The following is a 19,028-nucleotide window of genomic DNA, read 5'->3' on the forward strand; positions in this document are numbered from 1 at the left end:
CTCTCATGTCTGTGTCTCTGCCTCTTCCCTTGCAGATCACTCCATGAGCCATCTCATGGACTGTAAGTATTCCCCTCTGTCTCCGGGTGTCTGTGCTTGTAGAGTGGTCTCTTGTCGTTTCTGCCATGGTCATTATCACGCGGACCTTCTCCACGCATGGTGTAACTGTGGAGTATCGAGCAAAGGGCTGCATGTTTAAACACGGTTCCCAGCTTACTTTAACAAATCGTTATTAAACATCGGCGTGCAGAAGCCTGTGCTGTGGAGTGTCGGTTAGTTTATGGCGATCGATGGCATTAAAGTTACTGAAACTGCAGGTGACAGGCTGGTAGACAAGTCAGGCCTTTTGCAGGTGTGCAGGCTGGTGGCTGTGTGGTCAGCTGTGGTCAGTAGAAGTCCAGGCTGGTGGCTGTGTGGTCAGCTGTGGTCAGTAGGTGTGCAGGCTGGTGGCTGTGTGGTCAGTTGTGGTCAGTTGTGTGCAGGCTGGTGGCTGTGTGGTCAGTTGTGGTCAGTAGGTGTGCAGGCTGGTGGCTGTGTGGTCAGTTGTGGTCAGTAGGTGTGCAGGCTGGTGGCTGTGTGGTCAGTTGTGGTCAGTAGGTGTGCAGGCTGGTGGCTGTGTGGTCAGCTGTGGTCAGTAGGTGTGCAGGCTGGTGGCTGTGTGGTCAGTTGTGGTCAGTAGGTGTGCAGGCTGGTGGCTGTGTGGTCAGTTGTGGTCAGTAGGTGTGCAGGCTGGTGGCTGTGTGGTCAGTTGTGGTCAGTAGGGGCGCAGGCTGGTGGCTGTGTGGTCAGCTGTGGTCAGTAATGTGTCTCCATGTGCTCCTCAGCTCCGGAGATCGACGAGTCCTCGGTGATGCAGCTGGCAGAGATGGGCTTCCCTCTGGAGGCCTGCCGGAAAGCGGTTTACTACACAGGAAACATGGGGGCTGAGATGGCCTTCAACTGGATCATAGCCCACATGGAGGAGCCTGGTAAGGCGCCACCTCCGCCATTCTCCCGAGTAAAGAGAGTAGACACAAGGAAAGAGTCTCCTGGGTTCACCAGGGCTCAGGAGGAGCAGTGTTGGGCTGGAGCCTGTGTGGCTCTCGGGTGTCTCAGGGGTGCGGGGTGGCAGGTGGTGTGGCCACTGTCCGGCCCTGTCCATCGGGATTCTCGGAGGGTGACCTCTTGCCTGACTGAGCCACTGGTCCGCACCACCCAGAGGGCGGGGCTGGGTTTTTGCAGAAGATAGGGAATAAGTGCACAGCTCATGTGCAGCTCGCAAAACGAAAGGGAGTCGTGGCATCAGGACAGGGGTCACCAGTCACTGGACAGGAGTCCCTTCCGGCACCTGTGGGCTGGACTGGTTTTCTTCCCAGGACTCGACTGCACAGCTCCTGTGCTGAGAATGGGCTGCAGTCTCCCTGCCTGGGAGTGCTGCTCTCATTCACACACCTGCTGCTCACTGCAGCGCCCAGCACCAGCACCTCAGCGCACGTTTCCTTGTGCCCTATTAAAGTCTAGAAGGTTTACTGTAAGTGCAAACCTCCATACGTAATAGTGCTTATGTACTTTGAATAAGGTAAACAAGGCTTTATTAGTCCCCACCAATTCATGTTCTGTAAGAGTCCTGTGCCTCATTGCCCCATTCTAATAAGACCCACATATGGAATCTGTTATGGAAGAGTAGCCAGGCTATCCTGGGCCCTGTGATTGGTTTGCAACCCTGTGGTTTGTACAGGGGCCCGTTTTCGTGGAGTCATCAGTCTTCAAAGAAAGAATTGCTTTCTGAATAGCAGCTTTTCTGCAAACTGACGGCTTAACGTGGAGGTGGGGGGCTGTATTCAAAATGTTACTCGTTCAGCAGAGGCGCGAGACGAGCGGTTTTGTACGCACTGAAGGAAGGGGCAAGGCATGAGTGCTTTCAGTGAAAAACTGCTGTGCTGTTGCATTTCTTTCCCATGGTGATGCCAGGTGCAGCCCTGATTGTGTTGATTGACAATGGACACATGGCCCCAGCTCAGGCCAGACAGCTCCAGTCCTGGAGTGCTGTGCCACGTTTGCTAATGGAGCTGGTCGTTGGCTTAACTGGTCTATTTGAACGATTTTCATAGGTCTTCAGCCGATGATTTAAAGAGGCGCTCGAGGACCAGTGCTATGCAGTGGGGTTCCCAGTACAGTCAATGAGTTATTACTTTACCAGAAGGAGTGCATGTGAAAAAGAGGTTGATCAGGAGGAAAGAGAGAGAGAGGGAGACAGCTTGGTCTCTTGAAACCACTGTAAGAAAAATATGGTTTTCGTTTTCATTCGTAGAAGGCAACGGTAACAGAAACGCCGGAAGTAATCCGCAGCAGGGTAAGTAGATTAACCCTTTGTTTACCAAGACGCACACTCGTCTCTGTGGGACCTCGGGCCGTCAGACCCATCTGTCTTTTGTGTCCGCGGAGCTCGGGAAGTGCACATTTGGGAAGTGGGCATTTCCACACCCGACAGTGAGCTCCAATCACCTCGGCACTCCAGAACGCAAACCCCTGGCACCAAAACGTAGAGGGTGTCTTCTAGTCCCCTGAGAACAGTTTCCCATAGTCCATAGCAGACTCTTTTAGCACAGGTTCTAAACCTCTGGACTGAAACACTTACTTCTTTATTATAAATGTACGTGCACCGTATAGAATAGATTGAATATGACTGTTATGCTTTGAGGTTCTCAAGACTGCATGCATTTTTTTTCAAAAGATTATTGTGCGCTAGAAGTTGATAAAGCAGCTTTTTCCATTGAAATCTGATCTTTTTTCGCTATTCATGAACTCCATATCCTGTCCGTCGTTCGTCTGTTCCCAGTGTAGAGCTGCAGACGCCACCTGCACGGGTCAGGCCTTGTAAAGTGCGCCAGCAGTCAATATGTGCTCATAGTGCATGAATCGGTCCCCCGTCAGCCTGGGCCTGCTTAGGTTCACCCTGGTGTACCTGGTCCTTATGGGTTCTGAATTCACACTCCTTTGACAAACGGGGCTCACTGCGCCCAGATACTTTCCTGGGGGGATGTCCTCTCCTGTCCTGTGTGTGTTCAAGCCTCTCAGTCCTTATCATTGGGTTTAGCAGAATGGTAGATTTCTGAGAGTATCAGGTATGAGAGGGGCAGCTGCCTGTAACAGGTGCACTGCACTGTCAACCAGCCTACCCCTCTCCCCTGTTTCTGTTGAAGCCATTGTGACATATGAGTTTCTGTTTTCCCATTGTTAAAACACCAGTTCATTCTACTGTTTCCTGCTTATGTTGTGTTCAGAAGTCAGGTCCTGGAATGAATGTTTGCTTTATTTTGTCTTTAAATACAGTGTTGGGTTATTTCTATAGCAAGCAAAGCTAACTGGTCGTTCTGCCAAAAGTCTTCAGTAGGCTTGTCAGTGTGTAGAGCGATCGCAAAAATAGTTTAGGTTCTGTGGTTATGCAGAATTAAAAAGGCAATCCTGTTTGATTGTGAGACCTCGTATGTCTGCATGCTCCGATGTTACCCAAAAAGATAGAAACCAAAGGGATACAAAAGGTTAAGAATGACGTTAAAATCGGGTTGAATATAGCTTAGTAGTTTTACTAAAATCTTCTTTTTCAATACGTTTTTTTATGCTGTTAAAGATATGAGTAGAAAGGTAATTGTAGCTTTTTTGGGGGGGATAAATAGGCACACTGATTCACTCCTAGGATTCAGGAACATTTTGTTCCTTTTTAATTCCTTTTTTCAGTGAGGGGCCACGTGCTTGTTGCTTGTGCCCTGTGGGCCTGTGTGCTGGTGCACTTGTGTTCACGCGCTTGAGCAGCAGCAGATTCCTAATGCAAGAAACTGTAAATGGCCAATAAAGTGATCTCTTATCGGATCTTCCATGATGCTGATGAAATAACCTGCGTGTGGCCTGATTGTAGTCATGAGAAATGTGTGTCTGTTTATAACCTCCCTGTGCTCCACCCTCCATGTGAGACACCCTTCATCAGGCCGAGGTCTGGCAGCCGCATTCCGGAAGGATCCTGGGTCGGCGCGCTCCGCGGGCCCGTCTGTTTAACTGGGCTCAGCCCTTCCTCCTCTCTCCCCCCTCCAGATTTCGCAGAGCCCTTGGCCCTGCCCTCGTTCGGGGACCCTGGGACCGGGGGGTCGAGCCTGACCTCCGGGATGGACAGCCAGCCCCCGGAGGAGAGCATCGCCATCCTGACCTCCATGGGCTTCTCCCGGCGCCAGACGGTCCAGGCACTGGGGGCCACGGTACGTCTCGCCCGCTGTGCCGCCCTCCCTCGAGCCCGGCTCGCGCCCACCTAAAACACGCCCACTCCTCTCGCACTTCTGAACTGTCCTTTGTGAATGAGCTGCAGCTCTTGTGTACCTGAGGTGTAAGTGTAGTAGAAATGTGCATAGGAATATTTATGCTCTGTGCTTCTAGCAGGTAATAGTCACCTTACTATTGGTATCATAGGCTTCAGGTGGGCTAACAATATCAGTATAGCTGGTTTTTAAGAATACAAGCAAACTATAGCAATATTGTTTTTTTAAGCCTTTCTAATCAAGGAACTAACAGTAACACATATTCATGTATACTATGCAATATTGTGTGTTGTTAAAAGTAAACATCATCTTTGCTTCAGATGCATACAGTATATACGTATCAGTGTTCCTGGCTGTATTCGTTGTTCAAGTAATCTAAAGATTGGGGTTTGTCATTCAGCAAGTAAGGAGGTTTTTCCAGAAGAGAAGGTCATTCCATATTTTATCTGTAAGATGCAGGAGGTGTTAGTAATCATTCCAATTGTTGGATATCGAGGTCGGTGTTTCTTCTACAAAAACAGTAGACGCTTTGCTTTGAAAGCCTCCAGCTCCTGTGCCGTCCTGCTCCTTTATCAGACCTGAGTCTGCTGTGCGTGAAATGTGAAACCTTCGTCTAAATGCCATCAGACCATGGATATGTATTTCCAGCTGGGTCACTGTTCCACCCTAGACCACGCGCCTGCTCAAGTGAGTCAGTGAACCCAAGCTGCCTCAATCACAGCGCTAGCGTATCTGGAGTATAGCTCCCCCCGAAGGCGTTGGAAAGGTTTACTCAAGAACGAAAAAGAAAAAAGTCTTGTGCAACAGCGGGTGTTTGGTGAATCATGTGCCTCTTGGCACAGGCTAGAAACGCGCTGTGCACCGAGGCAAGAGTCTTGTTGCTCTCACTGCACCACGTCTGTTAAACAGCAGGAGTACACAAACCCCTGAAGGACGGCGTGAGACCGTGTTTTGTATCTAGGATGCTGTAGTGGCGTGAAGACAGTATTTAGGAACATGCTTCCTGGTCATGCAGCATTCTGGCAGACGTTTTCACAGGACGACCACCATTGTCAAATTCTGCATGTGTTCACCCTGTATTCTGAGGTCTGTGTCTGCAATTCGTGTAAAAAGCTCTGTCTAAGGTGTTATTGAGAGGTGTGAGGCTGCAGGAGGCTGGTAGTCGTTCCAATAATAGCTCTGTGTCCGAGAGGGAGTCTGCAGCTTCACAGGACCTGTGTAAGTACAGAAAACTGAGCTGGGGCTGAGCCAGGTCCCCGTCACTGCTGGGGCTGGTGGTCCTGTACGATCTCGGGGAGCCCATAGAAAGCTTGCGCTGTAAGCAATGTGTTCATGTGTCCACAGTGAAGGTGTTGTTGCGGTGTGTGCGGGTCTGAGGCCACACGTCCGGCCCATGTGACCGGTTTGGGAAATGTGTTGCAGAACAACAACCTGGAGAGAGCGCTGGACTGGATCTTCACCCACCCCGAGAGCGAGGAGGAGAGCGAGCCTGTCTCGGGCGTCGCGGACGCGGAGGGCAACAGCGCCGCAGAAGCCTCCTCCGGCGCAGAGCCCGCGGGCCCGCGGGTCCGAGACGGGCCTGGACGTGAGTACACGTCTCTCTGGAGCTGGGCAGGACACGGACGCTGCCTCAAGCCAGAGCAGTCTCCCCCTGACCCAGGGGTCCAGCTCCGGACCTTCGGCTCTTTCTTCACACTCCCTCCCCTTGTGCTCCAGCACCCTTGAATACTCAGACACACACTGGTCCATTCAGCACAATCAGGATTGCAGGAGATGCCCGGCTAACTGCACTATTGATTAGCCAATACTATAGCAGCGACAAAAGAACTTCCCAAAGACCTGGCCAGGCTCTTTGTAAAAACATGAATACAAAATGGAAAAAACTGAGCTTGAAAAAGATGGTTTATTCAACTTAAGGTCATTGATGACATTCATCTTTAGGATAATGTGGGAAAGCAATTAAATAACTGTTAGGCTAGTTAAAAGTGTAGAACTTAAATCAATGGATGTTCTGTTCATATTGTACAGTATACTAGTACGAGCCAATTAAAGTAGATGTAAACTGTTGGGTCAACAAAAGCAGTAGAACAGAAACTTGGGGAGCTGCGTCAGCATGCGTAAGCTGCAAAGGAACAAGTAATAGGTTTATTCCATGCTGAAAAAAGAAGAAAGAGAACACAACGTTTCGGCCATGGAGCCTTCTTCCGGTGTGAGAGAGACAGGGCAGTAGGCAAAGGTAAAGTAGCAGGAGAACAAAGGCTGGGAGGGAGGAGGAGTGAGAGGCGGGAGCAGGGGACAGAAAGAGAGGCCAATCAAGAGGCCAATCAACTTGCCCTTTTCTTGTCATTTGTTTTCTCGACTGTGGCGTTACAGTGTGTTAAAATATTTAAAAACCACGTGCCTACCGATTCACCACACACAGGACTACCCCCTCCAAGATGAAATCAATGCAGTTTGCAGGAACAAGTTGGAATTTCAGGGAAGAATCTTCAGGAGACCCTCTTTATCCATCAGTAAAGGCAGAAGATGATGGCGATAAAATGCACACTAGGCCTTTGCTCTTAGATTTAAATGAGCGTGCACTCTTGTCGTTTGTCTCCTCTGAAATGTAATTGCTTTTTTTGACCATTCCCTGAGAGAAAGGCATGTTTTATTTTGAGGGGAATGGCACCCCAGCAAAGAATACCAAGTGCGTCATGACTGTTGAGTTTGCTTGAGCGGCTGTGGACCTCAGAGCTGGTCTCCTGTTCTTGTGTTGCAGGCTACGAGCTCTTTGCCTTTATCAGCCACATGGGAACATCCACGATGTGCGGCCATTATGTTTGCCACATTAAAAAGGAGGGCAGGTGAGTGATGCTGATGGGATGTGTTCTCTCTTCCTGGGCGGCCTGCACAATAAGACTTCTGGTCTGTCTGTCACGCTGCTCAAAGGCGGGCGGTTCAGTGGGCGGAGGTGTGGTGTGGGTTCATGCTTCTCGAGTCCGATGTCTTGAAAACGAGGACCCCCCCCCCCACACTACTCCACACCCTCTGTCTCGTGCATGGGGTCTCTGGGAGAGCAGTTTGGCTTGACGATGGCGAGACAGGCAAGGTAGAATGAGGACGCAGGGCCTCCAGTAGTGATGGTCTTATGGGGTCAAACAGAAGGCCTTATGCCTTATTCCTTTCCTTGTACCGGCTGTTGCATAGCTGCAGCCATGCGTGTGTGGCAGGGCAGTGCCTCCTGCTGCAGGCCCTGACTCCGGCGTCCTGTCTGTCCTCTCTAGATGGGTGATCTACAATGACCACAAAGTGAGTCTTTCCGAAAGGCCTCCTAAGGACTTGGGCTACATCTACTTTTACCAGCGGCTGGCCAGCAGCTAGGCCTGAGCCCTGGCAGCCAGCCTCAGAGCCGTGGTGCTCCAGCCAGCGGAAATCGAGACCTGTCCACGCTGGAGGAGCGGCCTGGACACCAGGGCGAGAGCTGTGGGTCGAAGTGGGGGAGCACTGGGAGATGGCCGCCATGTCGCGTTCAGGCCCAGTACAAGAGGGAATCTTTTCTGTGTGTCCGTGAGATGTTCGACGTGAATTTCCGTGTGTTTGTCAAGGGTAGATGTGAAAGAAGACGCGTGCAATTTAGTTACCAAAAGCAGCTGTGCGATGCCTTGTATATCAAAAGTTTTTTGGGCTTTTTTTTTCATGATTTTTTTGTTGTTGTTGGCATAACATTTTAAAAAGCCTTAATTTTCTAGGAGACTTTTTATTTTCCTGAATGTTTCGGAACAGAACATCCACAGAGTCCTTAGCTCTTGTGTTCTCAGACTGGCGCAAGTGAAAAACAGCCCGATCTTGGAGGAAACAGTGTGTCCCAGACTTGCAGCACCTTTGCAGTTTAAAGACCTGTCCAGGGAGCCAATGAGTTCTAAAACCCCTGGCTCTGCCCCCACCAGCATCAGGAGCACGTTAGTGTAGAGCTGCAGATGTGAGAGGGAAGGCAGTGTGTTATTTAAGGATCTGGCTTCATTACCTGGGGGCCATGGGTTCAAATCCCATTGGGGGTGTTGCCTTGGCAACTACAAGGGGGTCAAGCACTAAGCAGATATTGTTCTTTCACAGGTCGGTTCCTGAAACTGGGAGGACCTCTGTGGAGACGTGTGTAGGTGCCACATCTGGTTGTGGTGGCTGGTTAATGGATATGACTAATGAAGAAGGTTGATGAAGTTTTTGTGTTATTAATGTAAATGAATCATTACAGATGTAGAGATCCAGTCTCCACCTGTTCCTGCCTTTTCATGTATTCTTAAAAAAAAAAAACCCAGAATGATGGGATGAAGGAAAGGGCATCGCATCTGAGCGGAACCTCAAAGCAGCTTAAAAAGCTTCTCGGGAGAGAGAGGATCGGGCTGTCGGGCTTCTAGGAAACAGGAGCTGTGGCCATTTCGAGGTCTGTCCCTGTCCCCACGGCTCTGCCAGAGGGGATGCTGCTTGTGGCTGTCTTTCACTTGAGCTGCTCTGTTATGTGCCGCAGGTGTGCGTTTGACGGTGTTGAGTTAATGAATTCCTTCCCAGTGTATGAAGTGACCTTAGCTCTTCCTCTGCGGTCTACCTGTCAGTCCGGACACACGAGTGTCCACAGTCGTCACTGTAGTTGCCTGCTGAGAACAGCTGCAGAAGGATTCTTCAGAAGGCCTCATTAGTGCCTGGGTTTCTTTTGTCAAAGAAACTAAAACCATCTTGTCTTTGATGCTGTATAATTTAAACAAAGTTTTATTGTAAAGCACTTTAATTATAGAACAACCTAGATTGCTTTGTACGAAGAAAACCTCCAGCATTACCTTGACCCGTCTGTTCGTCAGTTTTGTTGTGGAAAGTAGGTGGCGTTTCAATTAATTGTGCCAAAACCGTAGGAGTTGGTGATCTCAACCAAAATGTTGGCAGTTGTGATTTTGCCAGCTGAGGTAAAACACTGTGGTGCTTTCTGTTGCCCGGAGCAATAACTTTTGGGACAGTCCGAGGGAAACCGCAGTTTGGGGATCGTAGCTGTCTGGGAAAGTGAAAATGACACGTTGTGATCTGGTTAAAAAAAAAAACGTTGTTGAGAAGAATCTACGGCTGACCACTGTAGTGGACAGAGTACGGTGCACTGTGTTTAAGTGTGCAAATATCCAGGCCCGCTCCTCCCTCAAGAGTCATATCTTTACACACTAATCAATGATTCTGTGGGTTCTTTCCACCATTTTACAGGTCCTTGACATGACATGACTGCGCAACCGTGATCGTCTCTCACTATTCAGTTCTTAGGTTGGAGAACTGGGGTTTTCTGTGTGAGGTACTGAACGATATCTGGTTAATCTCCGTTTTGAGCACAAACGGATCTCCAAAGGACCCCGAGCTCACGCAGACGGGTCTCCAAACATATCGGGGGCTGCCAGCCTCTAGGCTGTGCCTGGCGGCTTTGTGCTCATGACATACACCTCCCAGGTGTTTCAGAACACCGCTGGTTAGTGTGCACGCTGCACTCCAGAGTTAGACCCGTTCCTGGAGTGAGAACGGACAGCATGCCTTCAGCACAGTGGCAGTGGGGTGTCTCTGGGGGAACCAGCTACCCTGAGAGTAACTAGAACAGCTCTTTACAGAAATATGGAGGTGTGGAGGGGAGCCATCTATACCCCCTCCCCTTAGCTGAAGAACAAGCACAGTCTGTCTCTTGTAAATACTTAGATTTTTTTTCCACAGAACTGTGTTTTTTTCCTCAAAAGTCTAGTCTCCCCACCATTCCCACTACCATAACCAACTGAATAAACTGAAATGGACTGGTTTATTACATTACAACTGTGCTCCTTAAAGTGCCCTATAAATGGTAAAGAATGTACTTTTATCACATTTAAAAGTCTCAGTTCAGTTTTTTGAAGTCTGAATGTGTTCCCTGTGGTGCTGAGCTGTTTTGAAGTTTCCCAAGAAAATCGTAACACGACCCATAGCTAATCGGTCGCTCTCTTGTGAAATTTCAAGGGTCGTCTTCCTCATTTCACCAAAGTTATTTGCATCTCTGAAGGATTCAATTTAGCCATATCAAAAATGTATTTTAGTTAATGTTATGTAACGTTTGTAGTCATAGGCGATGCTGAAGTACAGAAAAATAACTCCGCCTGCCTTGAATGTGGTACTGCACTGAGAATGTTTGCTGAGTATAAGTGCAATATTTAAAGAACGCATGTTGTTCTAGTGAACAGTAGTGCTGTAGGCACAGTGTAAATGGTACCAGCTGCTTCTGTGTTCCAAGGGCATAGTTTTCAACTGGTGTGTCTGTAGTATGGATGAAATAAACCTCTGTTTTTGGTACACCATGAACTCGGCCGTGACTTGTGCAGAGATTTTCACTGCACTTTCGCCGTCCCTTTTGTTGCGTGTCAGCTGCTCCCTTGTGATTCGTTTTTTAAAAATTTTTCCTGTAAAGTGAACAGCCAGTCTGTGCATGTGACGATATGATGTGTTTTTAGGGAGTTTTGTACTAATCTCGCTGTCGACGCCAGATCAATAACGTCTGTGGCTGCCAGTTCTCCCTTTGTGATGCAAAGTCTGTGCAGCCCAACTGGAAATCTTCAAGGTTACTATGCAAGTCCTGTCGTCTGTTTCAGTTCCCTCTAAGCTCCCTGTCCTCTGCCCACCTGTTCTGTGCCTTTTTGGTTCTTTGCTCCTCTGTTTCCTGGCTGTTGTGCTGTATGCTGTAAGCTATAAGCTCTAGTCTATAGTCTTGTAGTCTGCCGCTGCTTGTGGTGCTGGCGATGTTCTGGGGGATACTGTAGGCCAGGAGTTTCCGGTCCTGGCCGTGGAGACACACACCTGCTGGGTTTGCTTTCACTCGGCCTCTCGGTTACAGCTGAACCCCTAACTGGCCCAATAACGGGATTAATCTGAACTGTTTGGCTGTTTTTACCTCTTGAACATCAGAGTTGCCTTTAAAAATAAAATCCCAAAGTGCCGAGTAGAGAAAAAACCTGCCAATATTCCAGTTAAGCAGCTTGATAGCTCAGTTAAGGCCTGAGTTTATCCAGAGGGGCTGGAGTGGAAACCCGAAGGTGTTGTGTAGGATGACAATGTCATTCTGCCACCCTGACTGTCTCTCTGTGTGACCTGTAAGAGCTGGGAAACGTACAGTTTATCTCTGCGTTACCACACGGTTTTAATTGTTTATGTATTATCTGCACACGCACTGAACATTGACATTTGGTCATTACAATTGTACAATTTTATTTTTTTTCATAAATTTGGTGAAGGAAAGTTTTCACCTGTTTTTATTGGATTATTCTTTTCGCAAACAAGATTGTGCCAGTCCTGTTTTGTCTACGCTGGGTTCTCCACATGTAGTCCTTGTCAAAGACACCCTGCTTTCTTGTCGGTGTGGTTTAATTTCAGTGGCAGGAGTGTCTTGCTCTTGCAGAGTGAGCTCTCTGGTCAAATCGACTGTGGAGAGGCTGGCTGGCTGTAGTCCTGCTCTCTGCTTCACCAGCGATGATCGAAGAAACACTGGGCGGAGAACTAACTACTAACTACACTGGTACTGCTCACTCTTAACATTAGGATGGTTCAATAAATTCAAAACTTGTTGAATTTTTGTCATTATTTGGTGAATTTGTTTGGTCAGTTTTGTCAGTTGTGTGTTTGATAAGATTCTGTCCATCGGTAATCGGAATTGTCATTGTGGTGTTGCTCGCACCTGTGGTGTTATTCAGAAACGTTATTATCCTACATGCTGTTGATGAGCTAGCCTTTTGCATGTTAAAATCTGTTACTGGCTTTTTTTCTATTAAGTCACGCCCTCCTGTGCATGTTCTCTTCCATGTGTCGGACCTTATTCTGTGTGGGAGTTCACTCACCAGTGTACCTCTTAGCCTGGTCTCGCCTGGTCTTGGAAGCTGAACAGGGCTTGGGCAGATCAGTACAGGGTTGGGAGACATTCATGGAAATCCAGTTGTTGCTGTTAGTAGTGCTGGTGGGCCAGTAGGTGGCGCTCTGGTCTCCGCGCCGGAATTTCCAAACCAACGCCCCAGTGTGGGACTTGGGGCCACTGAGTTGTAGAAGCCATCATGTGGATGAGTTGTAAAACTGAGGTTGTGATTGCATTTAAAAAGTAATTGAAGATCCTATGACGCTCTTTGTAAGAGCTGGGATATTATTATTTTATTATTATTTATCAGTAATAATTTCTTGTACTTATATAGCATTTTTCTGCACACTCCACTTAAAGCCCTTTACAGGTAATGGGGATCCCCTCCACCATCCAGTCCGCTCCCCACACACCAGCTCTCAGTGGGGAGGAGAGCAGAGTGATGAAGCCAGTTCATAGATGGGGGTTATTAGGAGACCATGATTGGTAAAGGCCAGGGGGGAAATTTGGCCAGGACACTGGGGTAACACCCCTACTCTTTTAAGAAGTGCCCACAAAGAGTCTGGTTTTACGAGAGAGGAGAGACCTCGGTTTTACATCTCATCCAAAGGATGGCACCTTCTTACAGTATAGTGTCACCCACACAGACCGCAAGGTGAGCGCCCCCTACTGGCCCCTCTAACACCTCTTCCAGCAGCAGCCTCAGCTTTCCCAGGAGTCTCCCCTCCAAGTACTGGCCAGGCTCAACCTGCTGATGGCAGATACTGGTACACACTTCCTGCTGATGATTAACATGCCTTCTCCTCCTCTGAACATTTTTCGACAACAGCGGGAAGAGCAGTTTGATGGAGAGACCTGAGCGCTACCTCTCTCCGAGGCCCTGTTCTGTGATTGGTATGAAGGAGCATTTCACCAGCTGCCAGATTTACCCTTCTGTGCTTTAAGAAACGCCTTGAAAGCCGCAGACTGCCTGCACTGTGTTGCAGGCCGGGCAAAGCTGATGGAGCCTAGATTTTCATAAGCGGTGTGATTAATTGCCCAGGTCCAACCTGGTGGTGCACAGCAGTAATGACCTGCAATCAGAGCTTCACAATGCCTCTAAAATGAAATTCCTGGCCTCTTCAAATGGATCAAAGGCTTATTGTGAAAGCTGTCTTTCTTGATTAGAAATAACAGTGAGCTTGGAAGTAATCAAGTGCCTGACAGAGGAGTGTTGGAAATTTCCTTTATCTCAGCAACAGATCTATTGCTTTCTGTATTTCAGTGGGAGTATATAGTTACTTTTCTAGTGCACGTGAGTTGTGTTTCCCAACCTGTAATGGTCTGCAGCTGAAGCCTGTGCAGGCAGTGCTGGGATGCTCTGCTATGGGTTTTTTTCCTTTAGAAGAATTATGAAACATTAATAGCACTGCCTCTGGGCATTAGGGCATTAAGGCACAACTACTTTGATAACAAACTTAACATCTTTTTAACAAATTGTCTATGCGATGTGAATTGATGGATTTAAGGTTTAAAACTAAGCAGTGTTTTTACTTTTTGCTTAAGTGGTTTGTAAACCAGGTTGACCAAGTCATCGGCAGTCCTAGAAATGGATTTGGAATTGTGGTGAAGAATGTTTAACTGGAATCTTCCTGTGACATATTTGCAGATTAACTTTTCAGGACTTTATAAGCATGAACGGATTTTAATAGAAGTTGCAGAGTCTTAAAATGGGCAATTTATATATATATATATTTTTTTCCCCAATGGCTTATTTTCTTATTTATCCTCATGGTTAATATGAACTTCATGCTCAGGATCTGCACACTGTAAAAATTCAATCGACCTTAATTAGGGCCGAATGACAGGAGTAATTAGATTTTTGATTGTCTTAACCCACTTAGTGGATGGAAGGCCTGACTGGCCACAAGGACAAGATCAGAAGCCTCCCTGCCCCCACCGGAGGAGAGGTTATGGCCCAGTCATGTAGTGAAGGAAGTCAAGGTACCGGGTTCAACCAGATGCCTGTGTACCTTGTTTACTGTGGGTGAAGATGTGTCTTGTTTTCTTGGTCTTAAATGCACTTTCTCCTAGTTTTCACCTGTGCTCTCTGGCTCTTGTCCTCACGGCTCGTTCTGAGGAAATGTCCTGGGCTGTCTTTGTCAGTGAATTTTGAGGATTGTGAATATTTGTTTTAGGTTCCCTCGTAGTCTCCTCTGTTCAAAACTGAAATGTTTCAGATCCTCTTGCCTGTCAGTGTAGGACCCTTCCTTAAGCCCCACATTATGTTTCTGTGTTCTTCTTTTGGACTGATTCCAGATCAGCAACCAAGGTCATACGCAATATTCTGAATAAGGCCAATTGGAGCAATTTGACCACAACAGCCCTGGGTTTCAGTTCTACACTTTTGACTGTATAGCCCAGGGCTTCGTTTGCCTTTTTATGGATTCTCCATAATGTCAGGAAGATGTAAGCAGTGTCAACTAAACATTAGTGGATACACTGTTACATTCATCTCCTTCATTTTCAATTAGCCATTAGTTTTTTTTTGTGACAGCAGTTGTAGCATATCTGTCTGCCAATATGGTGTCTTCCTATATTTAGTTTCTCATACTCTTAGCATTTAAGCCAGAAGGTCGCTCACACTGGAGCTCAGCAGTGTGAGCCTGGTCAGTACCCTGATGAGAGACCTCCTGGAAAAACAAAGGTTGCTGCTGGAAGAGGTGTTAGTGGGGCCAGCAGGGGGCGCTCACCCTGCAGTCTGTGTGGGTCCTAATGCCCCAGTATATTAATGGGGACACTACACTGTAAAAAGGCTCCGTCCTTGGGATGAGACTTAAAACCGAGGTCCCGACGCTCTGTGGTCATTAAAAATCCCAGAGACTTTCTTGAGAAGAGTGGGGGTGTTACCCCTGGTGTCCTGGCCAAATTCCCCCCCCCCTGCCCTTTTCCAGTCATGGCCTCCTAATAATCCCCCTCTCTGAACTGGCTTCATGACTCTCTTCTCCTCCCCACTGAGAGCTGGTGTGTGGGGAGTGTACTGTTGCATCATCCAGGTGGGGCTGCACACCGGTGGCTGTGGAGGGGATCCCCATGACCTGTAAAGAGCATTGAGTGGAGTGTCCAGAAAAGCGCTCTTTGTGAGTGTGAGGAATTATTATTATTATTATTATTTAGGTATAAATCTAAGTGGAAGAACCCAAGCAGCTGCTGCAGGGGTGGGGGGAGAGGTGGGGAGAAACCACTGCTAGGAGAGGGGTGTTAGAAGCCAGAGGTTGAGGGTGGTGGATGTGGACGCAGTCAGGACTGTCCTCCTGAAGTTGTGGGCCGAGCTCAGTTAAGCTAATTTTCAAGGGAAATAAAGACAAATAATAGACTTAAAAAGTATTACTTTTTTAATTTTGAAAGATTTGATTTAACAAGGATTGGAATCCCGACAGATTTCTTCAGATCATTTTTTTGTATGAGAAGAGTAGTCATTGTTTATTTTAGGTAGCCAGTAAATATTATTGTGTACTATGATGTACTACATGTAGGTCATTCTGTGCATCAAAACTTTATTTAATACAGTAAATATATATATTATACATATATAAAAGAAAGTCCAAGAAGGTCAAAAAGTGCATTGTAATGAGAAATAGTCATTTCACTAGAATATATATTTATAGAAATAAGTAAAAGAAGAAAATGTCTTGTGAACATTTCATGCATAAAAACAAATTAATTAAGCATTCAAAAAACCAGAAGTCTTGCATGCAGCATTTCTTGATCAATATTCCAGAGCATGCAGTTAACTGATTTATCATACCTGAGATGATAAAAGCTCCTTTCTATAAAAGATGTTTGACATCCTAGATCAACACATTGTTATTATAATCTAGTATATCATAGAAGACCTATGCAATAAATTCAAAATGCAACATTTAAAAAAATAAGATTTCTAAGTAGGACTCTGCATTTAAATTGAAATCTTAGAATTTTCTAATGCAAAAATAGCCGTGGGTCTGATTCATTAAGAGGCTGTTAAGGTGATGTGGTGGGATCAAGCCACGCTGGGGAGCTGCTGCTGACATCTGGACACCCCCCTCTCTGTCACCCCCAACATCCACACTGCTGCTGAGCACAGTCTCCTTTTCCTTCAGTACAAGTGCTCTGTGGCTGTGAGAATCAATGATATGTACTGTACACAACGAGCTGGGAGATTAGCAGCTTTCAGCTTCTTGTGCTGTGAAGCGTCCCAGCCTCGTTGGGTTCATGTGGCTGTGCTTACCCTCTGGACCTGAAGGCAGTTGAGTCAGCTCATTTCATTTCCACACGAGCTCGTTTGTGTCAGCTGAACTGGTTACTAGCTCAACTGGGCCAGGGTAGTGTGTCCAGTAGCTACAGGCCGACTGAGGACAGCTGCAAAGGATGTGTAGAACCGTTTCCAGGACCAGCCCACAGCCTCTGGAGGTGCTGGGATCAATTAAAGAGCTGAGGGGAAGCGTTGGCTAAAGGATCACGTTACGTAACCAGGTGCTCAGCAGGAATGGAAGCCTGCTCTTGACGGAGCTCCGGACTGGATGCAGGACAACATCCCAGGAGCTGGAAACAGGAAATGGTATTTGTGTTAGAGAGGGAGCTGGGGGTGAGAGACTTGAAATACCCCTGGCTGGGTGCTTCCTGAAGCCGAGACCAGCACTACACAGCTGGAGTGCCAGTCTCCCTGAGGAAGGGAGCCCCTGGCAGAGAAGTGAGTGGTCTGGTGGAGTGGCAGCCTCAGGGGCCCGTGGACGCAGGTCCTCACTGAATCAGACCCCTCTACTTTCTCAGGTCTTCAGGCGCTCGTGTTTTACTGTACTGCACTGCTATTTTTGCAGTGAAGTGACGGTAAAACGGGTGGGTTGTTTCCTCTTTGGATGCTGTTTTCCATCATGGAGCTGTGCCCGTGTGGGTGAAGACGGGATGGAAAGGACAGAGCGCTGCACCAAACCGTTCACCCAGCCTCGGCCGCTGTTCCACGCGGGACTTTTGCCAGCACAAGAAGTAACGTAGTAACTGCCACAGCAGGGGCTGCGTCTCGGATCATTTCCTTTCGGGCTTTTGGGCCGTGCGGAATTCCACTTCCCCTCTGCCCCACTCAGGCCGTCCAGAGGGTCAATCTGCAGAGCATCCCGGTTTGTGAAGGAAGAATGTTACACAGGAACCTGTGAAAGGATGCAGATTCAAGATGAAGTGCAGTCCCGATACAATGACGATTTATGTAATCGGTGTGGTAAGAAGATTCTGACATCTGAGCTGCAAGTCTGTTGTGCAATAGTACATAAAATACCACCCAGTAAGCCAGCATGCAGGACTTCAGTCACTGCCCACTGTTCCCATTCTGTCTGGCTTAATACACCAAACGCCATTGAGTGTGGTCTGTCTTCAGCGGGGAGCTCCTTTGAACAGAAAGTTGTGCACAGAAAGTAAAACAATGCGCACGATGAACAAACATCCGAGACCCTTCACTGTGCACTTCGTGATGGCCCTGTGAGAAGCGGTCCTTATATTTAAAAGGAAAATGAAGCATGCGTTTCCAGTAAAGCTTACAAGTCGCCTAACAGGTGCTGCTAAGCCAAGGTAGAGCAAGTGAGCAAATACACAATGAAAAGAATTTTGGTTTCGTGTCGAGGGGTTTGTTTTCTTTAGTGCACACATGCATCAGGGGAGACGACTGTCTCGGGATCTCGGAGATATCCTAACCTGAGCTGCCGGAAATGCTCACATGCGGAGTTTGGAATCTTAAAGCACGGAAAATTAGAACATTTAGAAATATACAAGGCTAATGAAACAAATGCAGGCGAAACATATACTAGAAACTAGTATAGGCCCTCGTGCCGTGAGCCCTGGGAATGAGGATGGACTCAAATGGGTATCAGCAGCAGTTTTTCATACAAACATACAAACTCTTTTTCATTGTGTGAGTTTGCTTCTGGTTCATCCTAACACCCAGGTGCGTGATGCGCTATTGCTCGGACACTCAGGCCATGAAGTATAAAGTACTGGTATAACTCCAGTCCATTTCAGTGGCATCAAAACATTTCTAATTCTACTTCAAATTTCTAACTGACTTTTTTCCCGTTTTCTCTAAGGCATACTCGTACAGTACAATCTCCTCTAGTCTTGGCTCTTGTGCTCTTGTCAGAAAATCGCCAAGCTCAGTGCAAATCCATCCTAGTCTTCTTCAAGCACATCCCCAGGACTGCAAAGTGCTCTTCATTCAGTCTGGCCTCAGTAGCCATACTGGACTTCTGTTTCTTTTGTAAAAAATATATACAGCTTTGGATTCCCGTATTCTTGACAAACCATGGTCTTCACATGTCCAGCTTAAAGGCCCTCATGAGTAAGTCCAGGTCGCCTATGTTGGCGGCCTGAAAGAGTTCTGGCTGGTCCATCATGGACAGAGCTATTCTCAGGGCTGCCCAGATATTTCCCGACATGACCTGGTGAGACAGCTGCCGACTTCTGCTCTTCCTCTGCAGGCTCAGGGCTGTGAGGAAATTGCTTGCAGCTTCCCTGTGAAAAGAGCAACACCCTTTATTCACGACGTGGCACAAATCACGCACACAAAAGATGAGCCAAGTCGGAGAACAGGCTGGGACATGCTCCCCAGTACAACTCTTTTGCAGGACAAAATATTTCACATTTGTTGGGAACGATGGGCCGTCTGTCAGGACAGTGAGATGAGCAGCATCTGTGGATTTCTTTCTCCTTGCTCTTGCTATGAAATGGTCCAGTCGTCCCTCATTATCTGCTAACCGGGTGTCATGCAATCTGCTTGGCAGGAATCTGAGAGCACTGTGTCTAATGGGAGAGGACCCAGCACTAACCAGGGCGTGTGCACTGATGATGTGGGGTGACCTTCTCCCTGCTTG

At 47.6% G+C, this 19,028-nt stretch overlaps 2 protein-coding genes across 13 annotated transcripts in view; one reads left to right on the forward strand and one right to left on the reverse strand.

Moving 5' to 3' along the window:
* usp13 (ubiquitin specific peptidase 13) overlaps positions 1-11,876 on the forward strand; it is a 31,905-nt gene extending 20,029 nt beyond the window's left edge. For 4 of the 7 annotated variants that reach the window (XM_015360753.2, XM_015360754.2, XM_006637409.3 and 1 more), the window contains 7 exons: positions 36-62; positions 825-968; positions 2,291-2,332; positions 4,069-4,229; positions 5,709-5,871; positions 7,048-7,132; positions 7,553-11,876. In XM_015360753.2, the coding sequence (XP_015216239.2) occupies positions 36-62; positions 825-968; positions 2,291-2,332; positions 4,069-4,229; positions 5,709-5,871; positions 7,048-7,132; positions 7,553-7,649 (719 nt within the window). In that variant the 3' untranslated portion in view covers positions 7,650-11,876. The remainder of the gene's footprint in view (positions 1-35; positions 63-824; positions 969-2,290; positions 2,333-4,068; positions 4,230-5,708; positions 5,872-7,047; positions 7,133-7,552) is intronic. The other 3 variants (XM_015360756.2, XM_015360757.2, XM_069197482.1) reach the window with 1 other exon arrangement.
* A 3,638-nt stretch (positions 11,877-15,514) lies between these two features.
* The window catches only part of pex5la (peroxisomal biogenesis factor 5-like a), a 70,800-nt gene continuing 67,286 nt past the window's right edge, over positions 15,515-19,028 (reverse strand). For all 6 annotated transcript variants that reach the window (XM_069197435.1, XM_069197438.1, XM_069197437.1 and 3 more), the window contains one exon: positions 15,515-18,669. In XM_069197435.1, the coding sequence (XP_069053536.1) occupies positions 18,468-18,669 (202 nt within the window). In that variant the 3' untranslated portion in view covers positions 15,515-18,467. The remainder of the gene's footprint in view (positions 18,670-19,028) is intronic.

Source organism: Lepisosteus oculatus, chromosome 13, assembly GCF_040954835.1.
Source record: "Lepisosteus oculatus isolate fLepOcu1 chromosome 13, fLepOcu1.hap2, whole genome shotgun sequence".
NCBI classification, from domain to species: Eukaryota; Metazoa; Chordata; class Actinopteri; order Semionotiformes; family Lepisosteidae; genus Lepisosteus; species Lepisosteus oculatus.